At 58.3% G+C, this 12,280-nt stretch overlaps 2 protein-coding genes across 2 annotated transcripts in view; both read right to left on the bottom strand.

Moving 5' to 3' along the window:
- VOLCADRAFT_97657 (uncharacterized protein) overlaps positions 1-7,037 on the bottom strand; it is a gene marked incomplete at both ends in the record, with an annotated part of 12,056 nt that extends 5,019 nt beyond the window's left edge. The window contains 11 exons of the mRNA XM_002956585.1: positions 1,834-1,907; positions 2,254-2,433; positions 2,751-2,843; positions 3,164-3,318; positions 4,075-4,194; positions 4,400-4,432; positions 5,037-5,127; positions 5,630-5,679; positions 6,224-6,284; positions 6,712-6,782; positions 6,939-7,037. Coding sequence (XP_002956631.1) covers positions 1,834-1,907; positions 2,254-2,433; positions 2,751-2,843; positions 3,164-3,318; positions 4,075-4,194; positions 4,400-4,432; positions 5,037-5,127; positions 5,630-5,679; positions 6,224-6,284; positions 6,712-6,782; positions 6,939-7,037 — 1,027 coding nt within the window. The remainder of the gene's footprint in view (positions 1-1,833; positions 1,908-2,253; positions 2,434-2,750; positions 2,844-3,163; positions 3,319-4,074; positions 4,195-4,399; positions 4,433-5,036; positions 5,128-5,629; positions 5,680-6,223; positions 6,285-6,711; positions 6,783-6,938) is intronic.
- A 1,508-nt stretch (positions 7,038-8,545) lies between these two features.
- On the bottom strand, positions 8,546-12,235 carry VOLCADRAFT_97656 (uncharacterized protein; the record flags this gene model as incomplete). The annotated part of the gene is made up of 4 exons (XM_002956584.1): positions 8,546-9,651; positions 10,015-10,199; positions 11,019-11,550; positions 12,082-12,235. The coding sequence occupies 4 exons, from the start codon at positions 12,233-12,235 to the stop codon at positions 8,546-8,548; spliced, it is 1,977 nt and encodes a 658-aa protein (XP_002956630.1).
- Positions 12,236-12,280: the final 45 nt, after the last annotated feature.

The following is a 12,280-nucleotide window of genomic DNA, read 5'->3' as shown; positions in this document are numbered from 1 at the left end:
CAATTTTATCCCCGGGGGATAAGGGCGTTTTGTTTCCGTTTTAGCAGATTCCAGCGATACGGGGCTCTGAAATGACCCCACTCGAAGAGGCGAAAAGGTCGAAGAGTGTGTGTGAGAGAGAGTGTGTGTGTGTGTGTGAATGCGTGTGTGTGTGTGTGTGTGAATGCGTGTGTGTCTGTGTGTGTGTGTGAATGCGTGTGTGTCTGTATGCGCTACATCCTCAACGTCCTCGCGCAGTGGCCCTGACCGTATCTAATACCACGGGAAATGTCGGGTGGGGCTCGAATAAGCAGGATGTATGATTGGCCTCCGGCCTCTGGACCTCTGAAATCCCTAACATGTAGAATTTCCTGCTAGTTCGGAAAGATCCGGGACGTGAGATGCAGCGGCGACGACATTGGAGGAAATCGTTAACCCCGCACACCCGCACCATAAACACACACGTACACACATACGGTGCTTAAATTCAAATGTAAATTCGCGAAACCGCGGGGCACATAGCGGCCCCGCTCTACGGAGCAGAGCCCGGTGTGACTGGGACTGGATATAATATATAGATGCCGCACCACCATCACCATGACCACAGCCGTCCACGCGCCGCCGCCATGCCACCGCAGGAACAAGATAATGCCCGGGACTGCCTGGGTCATGTGTTTTTTCCTGAGAAGTGAAGTACACCCCAATTACGGTAGCAATAATCAGATATCAATAGTACTATAAAAGCTATTTGCATGTTCAGGAGCTGGAACGGGACGTACCCTCATGCGCGACTTATACACTCACTACTGACTATTCAGCACAACTGCCTGTGTGTGTGTATGTCCCCCGCAAGAGGACGAAGGCCAGTAGGAGCCCATTTCGTGACGTAACGCCCCCCTCGCACCCCACACTGTTTCCGCTCGCTGCTAACGAAGAATAAAGGCATCATGAAGAAATGAACGCGTGCTATAGCCATAACACCACCACCAACAACAACAACCACCACCCCAGCAGCGCAGCCGCCACACAGGTCGGCAAGGTGTCCGCGCACCGTCGCCGAGCCCCACGTAAGCAAGTGCGCATCGCGCACGTGGTGTTCACGTAGTGGTCATTTCCATAAGGGACTATACCCAGTAGCTGTCGTACAGTACGGCACACATACAATGAAGGAATATATCATTTATACATTATATATTGCCTTGTACGTGGTAAAGCGCACTTCCCGACATATGTGCAGGTGTACTTAGTATCCGCGGCCCCGCTGCGAACACCAGCACCACTCGGAGGTTTATGAAGTCCGTCGTGTGGTGCTTACGTCTTACGTGTGAGTGTGAGTGTGAGTGTGAGTGTAGGGTGTAGGAGAGCAGAGAATGAAAAGGAAAATCCCCAATGGCCCCCAATGTTACCAACCTCACGAGCCCATCCACCTTCACCCGCCCACGCACTCAACCAATCAAGGAATCTCCAGTCGATTGCAGCAGGATACGTACGCCTGCAGCTAACGGGGCCCCTGTAGTAGCTGTAGTACCTGTAGCCCACTTAACGTGATCTCATTGTCGTCAAATTGCTAAAACCATCGCCGCCATTGCTGCCACTGCTGCTGGGTTTACACCGCCGTTGCCATTGCCGTCGCTGCTGCTGCTGCTGCTGCTCCTGTTGCTGCTACTGCCGTATTGTTGCGCAGCGAGGTGGCGGAACCTCCGTTCTGTTCATGCTGATCTCCGGAGGCCCCTCCTCCTTCTCCTCCCCTTCGCCTCGCCCTAGGACCCCCCGCCGCGTTGCCCGCTGGGGGATGGACTCGGACAGCCAGTTCCGCTGCATTAGGAAACCCTTCGCCGCCGTCACCGCCTTCACCGTCGCCGCCAGGCCCCCCCCCCGGCCGCCCGTCAAAAGCCGCCTGCAGCTCCTTTATGTTGGCCTCGAGCGCCCTGGTGGCAACCGTACCGTACGACAGTACGGCAAATACACCGCATCAAAACACGGTTTGTGGTCCAAATACATTGTTTCCTAGCTCGCCGCCACCTGTGACCTGCCGGAGTGGGAATCGCTCTCTCCCCCCCATGCGAGGATTTTCTCTTTTCCCCCCAACTCCACGTCCTCGAAAGATTCTCAACCTGCACCCCAAGAGTCCGGGAAGGGTGGCCCCCCCGCCAGCCGGCGGCCCGAGCGAAACCCAAAGGCATGCCCGTCCCCCCCTCCCGCAAAGCGGCCCCAAGGGCCCCCCTTCGTGTATATCTCGTACATCCATACACCCGTGCATCCGTACAACCGTACCTGCAAATGTCGTACAGTGGCAGTACATGAAAAGGCTCCTCGACCTGCACTCCAATGTTCTCGACCCCTAGCAGCAGAAACGCAATCACTCCCGCCACCAGGGGAGTCAACCAGCCGGTACTGGGCCACAGTAGCACGGGACTCGTCACGACGTACAGCATCAGGAAGCGAGATGTGTGGCTGTGGAGGGTGCGTGGAAGGGAGGATGATTCGCGGGTGTGTTGGGAATTTTAATCTGACCTGTGCGTTACGTGGGGGTAGGAAATCGAAATGGAGGAGGAGGAGGAGGAGATGGGAGAGGGAGCGGGTGTAGGGTGCACATCCCTACACACCAAATGGCGCACCTACAATTGAATGCGGGGTTACTGTTTTGCGGCGTTTCTGCCCATCGTTAAGCAGGTATCAGGATGTATAAGAATGCTAAAAATAAAGCACCACACGGCCCCCGGCTTCATGATGTTTGCTGACAAATTTTTAAAGTAAAAAATGGTTCCCACCGTAACTCCAATTTTCCAGACTCCCGAAGGTCATCCTGGCGCGCGCTCTTGCTTGATGCCGCGCCGCCTCCAACCCCCCGAAGCGCCCCCCACCTACCGGGCATATGCAGGCGGTATGGGCGTCTTGAAGATCCTCTCACAGCCGCCCGCGCAGTTGGTGTAGAGCTCCACCTTCGTAGAGCCGCCAATCGAAACACGGGACCCCGGGGGAAAGGGGGGAAAAGAGGGGGAGAGGAAAAGGAGGAAAACACCGGGAGCGGGGAAGTGGGGCGGGAGGCTCCAAGGGGCTGAAGTACGGGCATTAAGTTCTCCTCCCTCCTGCGCATCCTCTCTCCCTCCCTCCCTCCCTCCCTCCCTTCCTCCCTCCCTCCCTCCCTCCCTCCCTCAAACTCCCCCTGGAAGTCGATACCCACTCACTCACCTCCCCCTCCCCCTCTCCCCCCCCCTCTCCCACCTGCTTCTGTATCTCCGCCTGCAGCTGCTCCGACAACTCAGCCGCCACCACCAACTGCCCTAGCGCCGTACCCGCACCGAGAGGGGCGTTGGACCACCGCAATAACCAGTCCACCTGATGGACAGGTAGACAGACAGACAGACAGACAGACATACCAGTGAGACACGGAGACAAAGTCATGAGGGTGAGCGATAAAGCCACTCTTGTGCGACATCTGCAAGCTGCTTCGAGAGAGCAACCTGCTCAGATTTTTAAACACGGTGGGGGTGGGGGTGGAAAGATAAGCAATCAGGCTGGGTGTGGGCTATAACCGGCGTGCGGGGGGAGGGTTGTTGCGTTGAACAGCCCATATCATCCAAGCCAATTTCATACCGTACAAACCGTTGCCCCCGTACTCAGTACCGCGTACCTCTTCCGCCATTAGAATGCTCCGTACCTGCGAATCCACGTCATCCAACCACCACCGGAAGAGTGTGAAAGGTAAGATGGATACGTTCTCTCGTGTATGTGTATGTATGTGTGTGTGTGTGTGTGGGGGGGGGGGGAAATTATGTCCTGTGGGTGTTTTTTGTGGTTGTGGTGTAACCTGGATGTCGTTTAAAAAATCCGAAAAGGTCGCGATGTTGTGGCGTATCAGGCTCTGCTTCTGGTCGGGATGGAAAGTTAAGGTGTGTACACAACATATAGAGCAACGCTACCAAATTATGGTATATACTTTTCCAGGGTCATAACGGATGGCGTATCAAGTTGACAAAGCATTCAAATTTAAATTTATATTCTTAATTATTATTCGAGACCAGCACAGTACAGTACAGTACAGTACACTACAGTACAGTACAGTACAGTACAGTACACTAATCCGAATCGCACCTCAGCCGCTAAGTCCGTATCTTCTCGAAGGTGCGCCAGCAGCACCCGTGGAGCCGCGACTGCCCAACGAATGGCCGCGGCTCGCAGCTCGGGCCGGTTCGCGGGGAACCACATGAGAGCCTGATCAGGCAACATAAGGGGCATGCATCAAGATTGCGGCAGCAGCATTGACATGTGACAACATAGACATGTGCTACGGCAGTACAAAGACACTGAAACGCGTAACAAAACACACACAAACAGACACATGCACACATGGGCGCGAATCTCGCGTGTCACATCATTAAAACACACACGCTCACGCACACGCGTGTGTGGCCCCCACCTGGCGAGCGTAGTTACGGCCAAAATTGACCACCTGTAGCGGTGATGACGTCATCCCGGCCCCGTCATGAACGGCATGTGAAAGTACGGACCAATTAAGACGGACGTCGTACAAGACCCCAGGGAAGGGGAAGGAGGAGGGGAAAGGGGGCCAGGAGAGCCGGGGGGTTAAGTGGGAGGTAAGTGTACGAGCAAACCCCGGGACACGGAAACCCCGGCGAGGCCCCGGCAGGCGGGGCAGCGGCGCCCTTCACGTGCCACCCATCCACGTGTGTACGACAGTTCGGCAATGAGGAGAAAGACGGCAACAGGCCGCAAGCACGAGTAGCAGCTTAACGGGCGGCATCAAAGCGCAATTTAAGCAACCCTTTCTCCTGCCGTACATTTGACCCGGGGCCCTGCTCTGTGCGCATGGGCGTCCGTACATCCCGCTTCTGCTGGGATTGGGATCACGCTCTGCTGCCCGGAGCACTTCAAGCCCCCACGCGGGCCATCTCCACCTCCACCTTTGTCAAAACCCCCCTCGCCCCAAATACACACACACACACACACGCCAGTGTGACAGTGTCGTACGACAGTAAAAAAGCGTTTAGAGCACCGTTGGCTTCTCTAAGTTCCATCGGGGTTTCGAAACCCACCTGGCCCCAGATGATACGTCCCTCCCACCAACGACTGTACGACGAGTTGGTTTTGAAAACCAGCAGCAGCGACAGCGCAAAAGTGATCATCCTGGGCCGTTGGAGTGCCCAGCGGGGGGTGTGAGGGGCGAGGGACAGGGAGGGGGGAGAGTCATACAGGCTAAGGACAGGAGTTGCCGACACGCGGACTGCAGCCGCAGTCCGATGCCATGTGACTGAGGAGGCGGGCGGGGGAAGAGCAAACATCGGGCCGGGGGCGGAGGCTGAACGACAGAAGGCAGTTCGTTGACAACAACCAAACCGACGACACAACCGATCGAATCTAAACCACCAAAGCACGAAAATGCATCTGCACGATGTAAGGATTCTAGACCCCGTGTCCATGTCCGTACTTCCGTACTCTGTCGTGAGAACGGTGTCTCTCGTCCGGTGCGGAGTTCGAGAGAGGCAGACACACATACACACACATACACACACACGGGACACCCCTAAAATCACACCGTTTAATTACCATTACTGCAACCAGGACCACATACACCCGCACGTCTGTCCGCTGTACGACATACACACGTGTGTGCTTTTCTTTGTCTCACGTGAAGGGGGTGGACAGTCTGGAACTGGAGAGGGCCTGGTCGCGGTCCCTCTGCACCCGGGGTTTCGGGGTGCGCATGTGTGTGTGTGTGGGACGGGGGGGGGGAGGGGGAAATCAGATGGTGCAAAAAGAGGGGTGTGTGTGCATGTGTGCATGTGTGCATGTGCGTGTTTGGCGGTGAAGGCTGAGAATGGTGGGTGGAGGCGTAGTACCGGGTGACCTGAACGCGATTGTGTGTGAGAGAGAGTGTGTGTGTGTGTGTGTGTGTGTGTGTGTGTGTGTGTGTGTGTGTGTGTGTGTGTGTGTGTGTGTGTGTGTGTGTGTGTGTGTGTTTTTGGAAAAGCGGCTGCGGCACTTTCGGTGTTGTGTTCTCAGCGCCCAGAGGCTGGCAGATAGGTGCGGGTGGTGCAGGCGGTGCGGAGGTGTGGAATCATCATCGGCACGCAAGAGGAGGAAAGGCGGCCCTCCCGCCCTCAAGATTTGTAACTTCTCGAAATGTCGGCCCTCTAGGATGCAGAAACCGAGCCATCCACGCTGGCATAACGACCCACGGGTCATGCGGGGAGCCTACCAAAAGGGTGTGCAGGAGGCCCACCACCACCGAAATCACCACCACCAGGGCCAGCTGCCAGAAGAAGCCGATTGCCACTCGGAAGCTATGGGAGAGAGATGTGGGAAAAGGAGGTTTCGGTTGGTTGCCAGTTGGTGCCGGTTGAGGGTTTTAGGTTTATTTTGTATTCAGGGGCTGAAGGGGGTTGGCAAAAACAAAAAAAGGTGGAAAAAACCCAGATGGGAGGTCGCGGAGGAGTGTCTCTGTGTTTTGTTTAATCTTATGTATGAGTGATACGGGGGTTTGAAGGTGCATTGGGAGACAAGTACGGAAGAGCTGCAGCGAAGGTGTGAGGTGTGTTAAAACGCGAGGAGGAGGAAAAAAGGAGCGAAAAACCTTTTTTGCGTTTGTAGTGCACAAGCTAGGTCGCCACTTGGGTTCGAAATTGAGCGGTTTTCAAAAGATTAATCATAATCTCATCCAGGAACCGAAGGGTGCGTCAAACCAGTGCGACTGAGGCGGCGTTTCCTTACAAGACAAAGGGCTCAATGCGATGTCGCCATGCGGCGCTCCGATGCTTGCGCCAGTCGTCGTGGCTGAACACCTGCTCCGCAACACAAATCACTGATTGTAATCGATCGTCAAGCAGCTCACGATGTGTCCTGCCTCTGCCCGTATTCTGATCCAGCAGTTGTCGGATGCTTCTGACCGGATAACGGTAACGACCCGGCACACAACCTTGAAGCCTGCAAAGCCGCACCTTATCTTCAAAAAGGCTGGCGTGTATTGATGGCTGACTAATTAGGAACCGCTGAAATGATGGCAAATGTTGCAGCCTAGGCGAGCCGGAAGCAGTCATGTCGGTAGCCGCAGTTGTACACGTTGCGTTCCAATATTCGAATAGTAAGGCTCACGACTAACAGCCGCAGGTATATGCAAGTGTTGATAATTGCATGGCTCGTCTTGGTTGCTCGTTGCGAACTGGTAGTTTGTCACTTTGGTTTTTCCAAAAAGTTCTGGTTCTCAGGCGACATGCTGACGTGCAAGTAATGTTATAAGCGTCGCATCATTGCCTGAAAGCATTTCATCCAATATAGAGAAGACCGCGCAAAAATGTAAGAAGTTGTATGGCTATAAGTACGGCTCACGTATGTACGGTTCCACCTCGAAGACCTGGTTGCCAAAGCCTTTGCCCCGAGGTTATGGGAGAACATGAGTTGGGAGAGCGTATACATTGGTGACACTTAGCTGTGCGCGTCAATTACGTCGCTTGCACTGCTGTGGTGCTGGAGCGGCTGGTGCTGCTGTTGTTGCTGCAACGTCTGGTGCTGCTGATGGCTCTTTCCCTTACAATAAAGCACTGAGGAAGATGGCGGCTAAAAGTGCGGAAGGGGAGAGGGAGGGAGCAGGACCGGGCAGACGGAGTAGGGAGGAGAGGGGGAGGCGGGGAGAGAGGAGGCCGGGGGGGGCCACAGCACCGCAGCACTGATTTTACTCCACATCCACATCCACACACCTACTGCTATTGCTGCTGCTGCTACTGCTACGTCTCGCTGCTGTCGCTGCTACTGCTACGTCTCGCTGCTGTAGCTGCTGTCGCTGCTGTCCTCAGTGGCCCTTCTTCTGTGTGTTGCTCGAGGGGGTCGATCGAGTTGCGCGGGAGGGGGCGCCGTCGGTCGGAAGACGCTGTGAATACTCCCCGGGGTATGTCACCGGGCAATCGTCGAAAAACATCATCTCGCGCAGTCAACCTCCCACCAATCATTCGACATTAACAGGGCATATATCCAAATCAACTCGTCCTCCATATACGCATATGATACGCTTGAACTTGCAATACAACGAACTCGCATACGCAGGAAGCCCTAAAGCCCCCTCTCCCCAAACGGCCCCCTCACTGCCAAAACAGAGGCGCTCAAAGCGGCCTTCCGGTCCCCAGTGCTACTGCTGCTACTGCTGCTACTGCTGGCTACTGCTGACTACTGCTGACTGCTGCTACTGCTGGCTGCTGCGGGTACTGCTACTGCTACTGCTGCTGCTGCTGCAGCAGCACACAACGTGGTGCGACAACAGTATCGCGCAACGACGCAACACCGTATATCGTATCCCCCACCATAAAGGTGGGATTACCAAACGTTTTGACATGCAACTTCCGTACCCCCCTCCCTCCCTTCCATCGTGACAGGGGCTCTAACACTGCCCCAAGAACACACACTGCTACCGCCACATATGTACACACATACGCACACAAACACACATACGCACACATACAAAGTACTGAAACCAAACGAAAAGATGTGTCCGTCAATCATTTTTGCATTTGTTTCAATGCGTTCTGTTTTAAAGCTGAGTCAGCTGGGGCCGCCTTCAAGGGTTCCTCGCAACCGGGTAGTCCGCCGCCGAGGCGGGGGGAGGTGCGGCGGCCGCCGAGGCGCTGCTCCCCCAACTCAAGTTTGCAGCAATCGCCTCATCACCCGCCGCCGTCGCCTTCCCCGGCGGCGGTGGTGGAGGCTCGACCGACCCACGGGTCGTTCGCCGCTGCCACTGTCGCCGCATAAATGGCACCATCACCGACCACACCGTCAGCGCCACTGCCGCCGCCAGCTTGGCGTCAGACGCCAGCTGGGACCGGTCCAGGGTACGGCGCCCGCCGGTGCTGTCGTAGTCGCCGCCGCCGCCGCCGCCGTCAACGTCATCAAGTTGCACGAGGTGGTGCCCCAACACTTCAGATCTTGCGGTCTCCGTAACGGTTACGTCGGCGGCGCCAGCGGACTTTGCCTTCTCGAGGGTCTCCAATCCACCACCGCCGCCGCCGCCGCCGCCGTACTCAACCCCACCGCCGGTACCAGTGCCTTTGCGGAAGCGCCACGAACCCAGGCTGCGGGCCGTACCGCGTACGGCTCCACCGACGCCAGCTACCAGTCGCCGTACCAGTCCTTTACCTCGTCCCAGGGCCGACGTCCCTCCCTTTTCCACCGCCGCTGCCGTATCCCACTCCATATTGCCGTGCAGCAAGGCATCCTGCGCCTCCGTCAGCCCGCCACGGCCCATCCCCGTGCCTCTCCTACCCCCAGACGCCGCACCCAGCGCGGTCGATTCCTCTGCCGCTGCAGCGCCGCCGCCGCCGCCGTCGGTTGCGCCGCCGCCGCCGCTGCCGCCGCTGCCACCACGCTTGCGACCAACGAGCCAGGCTAAACCCCAGAAGCCGCCGCTGCCGCCGCTAGCAGCGCCTCCGTCAGCATCCTCCCCGTGCAGTAACTTGGCACCGCCGCCGCCGGTACCCCTGACGGAGCTATGGCTGACGGCTGGGTGGGCAGGTGGTACGGCGGCGGCGGCGGCACCGCCATTGAAACCGTCTTCGGCAGCCTCGCCACCTCCTTGGAACGGCATCACTTGTTCCTGTTCCTGTTCCTGTTGCTGCTGCTGCTGCTGCCAGCCGCCATTGCCTTCGTGGAGCTTTAGAAGATACTCACCTGTGCGTGGTGTGTGTGGGGGTGTGTGTGTGGGGGTGTGTGTGGGTGGTGTGTGTGGGGGGGTGTATGTGGGGTGTGTGAGGTGTGTGGGTGTATGTATGTATGTATGATGTTACAAGCTTGAGAGGTCGTGAGGCCCGGAGGCCTAGAGGCTCGTGGATGAGGTGGGGTGATGGAGGGTTGGGGTGGGTCGAAGTACGGCGGTGGCGGCGGCGGTGGCGGCGGCGGGGGGGCTGGTGACAGGAGGAGAAGACATTCAACCCATGTGGTGATCACGGGAGCCTGTAACCGGAGCATAAATCGGACATAGTGACGACGACGATAAATCGCCGTACGCTCCCCCTTAGCCCCCCTCCCTCTCACCCGTATGCGACACAGCTGCGCCGCCAGGAGCACCGCTACCGCCGTCATCGTGAGACGCACCGCCACCGTCGGCGGCTGGAACAGGGCTGGTGGTGCCGCCGCCGCTGCCGCCGGCGTTGGAGAGGTTCTCGGCGCCGGCCGCCCCCCGCCGCTGCTGCTGCCGGTGCCGCTGCCGGTCCTCCTGCCTGCGGAGAAGGGGCCGCAAAGGGGCGGAGGGGGGTGCGGGGCGGAGAGGGAACAAGAAGGGGGGGAGACGGCGGGGGAAGGGCGCCAGCAGCACAGCGGCACAGCAGCACAGCGGCACAGCAGCACAGCGGCACAGCGGCACAGCAGCACAGCGGCACAGCGGCACAGCGGCACAGCGGCACAGCGGCACAGCGGCACAGCGGCACAGCGGCAGCAGGGGGCCCTCGGGACGTGTTAGCGGCCGCCACCATGGGGTCATGTCGTCATGCGTGGCCTTGTTGTTGATGATGATGATGTTGTTGTTGTTGTTGATATGTGATGAAGCATCATTCTAGCCCCAGTCTCCCGTACGCACACCCCTTGCCGAGGGGCTACAGTTATATGACGCGATAGCTGGGGGTGATAGCTTTGCGTGTGTGTGTATGTATGTGTATATGTGTGTGTCGGTACATTGTGGAAGCTTTTCCTCAGTAGCTTTTCCTCATTATTAAATGCAAAACCCAGGGGGGGCTCAGGGGATCACCCCCTCTGAAGTCCGAACTTCAAAGCGGCTGCCACTGCTACATCGATCAGGCGGGGGGGGACGGGCCGCCTGGCCTGTGGAGGAGGAGCTGGGCACGGAGCGAGATGTGACCAGGCGAGTCATGGAGACCGCACACGGCGACACTCCACACCCCACCCCACCCCACGCCACGCCACGCCACCACCGACAATGCCTCACGTAGCAGCTCAGATCGTTAAGGCACCCACACATATATACATACATACATACATACAGACACACACACTGCCACCACACACACGCAGTCCCCACTCACTCTTCAGTTGCGATGTCCGCGGCCCGTCTGGCGGCTTGCAGAGCACTCAGCTGCGCCCCGGGACCGCCAAACTGGGCCACCGCCGCTGCCACCGCTGCCGTCGCCGCCGCCGTCGCCGCTCGCTCTGCCGTACGTTCCGCCAGACGCGCCTCCGTCTCTGCATCCCTCTTCCTCTCCTCCGCGTCCCCGTCACCTTCTCCCTCTGCCGCCTTCCCCTCCTCGTCACCGCTGCCAAGGCCCCTTCGGCGCTCGGACGGCTCAGCCGGAGCGGCAAGCGACCCATGGGCCATCGCGGACGCGATGCGGCGGTTGGCGCTACTGATTCCGAAACCAGCTACTGCTGACGTCACCAGGGAGATGAAGCCGGAGAGGTGGCTGGCAATGGTGATTGCGGTGAAGAGCGCCAGAATGGCTGTAGCACCGATCCAAACCGGCCAGGAAATGGCGTGAGGACGCTTGACGGGACCATGGCCGCCTCCCTCGTTGCCCTCGTCACCGCCGCCGCCGCCGCCGCCACCGGCGCCGCCGCGGGCTCCACATCCGGTGCGCGTTCAACAGCAGAGCATCCAGTGGGGGTTGGGACATACATACATACATACATGTATACATACATCCACACACGTGAGCCGGGACAGGGGAATATTGGGTTTTCTGCCGGTGGGGGGGTTTGTTTGTGGCGGCAGCACTTAAGCTCCGTGGGGCATGTGTGTGTGTTGTGTCTGTGTGTCTGTGTGTATGTCTGTGTGTATGTGTGTCTGTGTGTATGTGTGTCTGTGTGTCTGTGTGTCTGTGTGTCTGTGTGTCTGTGTGTCTGTGTGTCTGTGTGTCTGTGTGTCTGTGTGTCTGTGTGTCTGTGTGTCTGTGTGTCTGTGTGTATGTGTGTATGTGACACGGGATGAACATTGCATTATAACACTGCTTGCTTGCGGGGGGTGGGTAGTGGTACGGGATGACAGAGGCGCAGCTGGGAATGTGAGCTCACCGCCACCGCCGCCGCCGCCGCCGGTGCCGCCACCACCGCCGCCGCCGCTGCCGCCGCCGCCGCCAGCCAGCTCACGTGCACGTGACGACGGCACGGGCGTCCCAAAGTGTCCCACAGCACCTCCAGCAACTCCTGGACCGCTCGCGGTGCCGCTAGTTGCGCCGCCGTCGCCACCGCCGTCGCCGCCGCCAACACCGCCGCCAGCTCCGCCGGCCAATCCCGCTGCCACCTCCATAGATGACGCCCCCGTCGCCGCCCCTGCAGCCGGCGCAGGTGTTCC

Source organism: Volvox carteri, assembly GCF_000143455.1.
Source record: "Volvox carteri f. nagariensis unplaced genomic scaffold VOLCAscaffold_63, whole genome shotgun sequence".
Taxonomy (NCBI): domain Eukaryota; kingdom Viridiplantae; phylum Chlorophyta; class Chlorophyceae; order Chlamydomonadales; family Volvocaceae; genus Volvox; species Volvox carteri.
The sequence above is the reverse complement of the archived record's forward strand: the minus strand, read 5'-3'. Positions and strand labels throughout refer to the sequence as shown.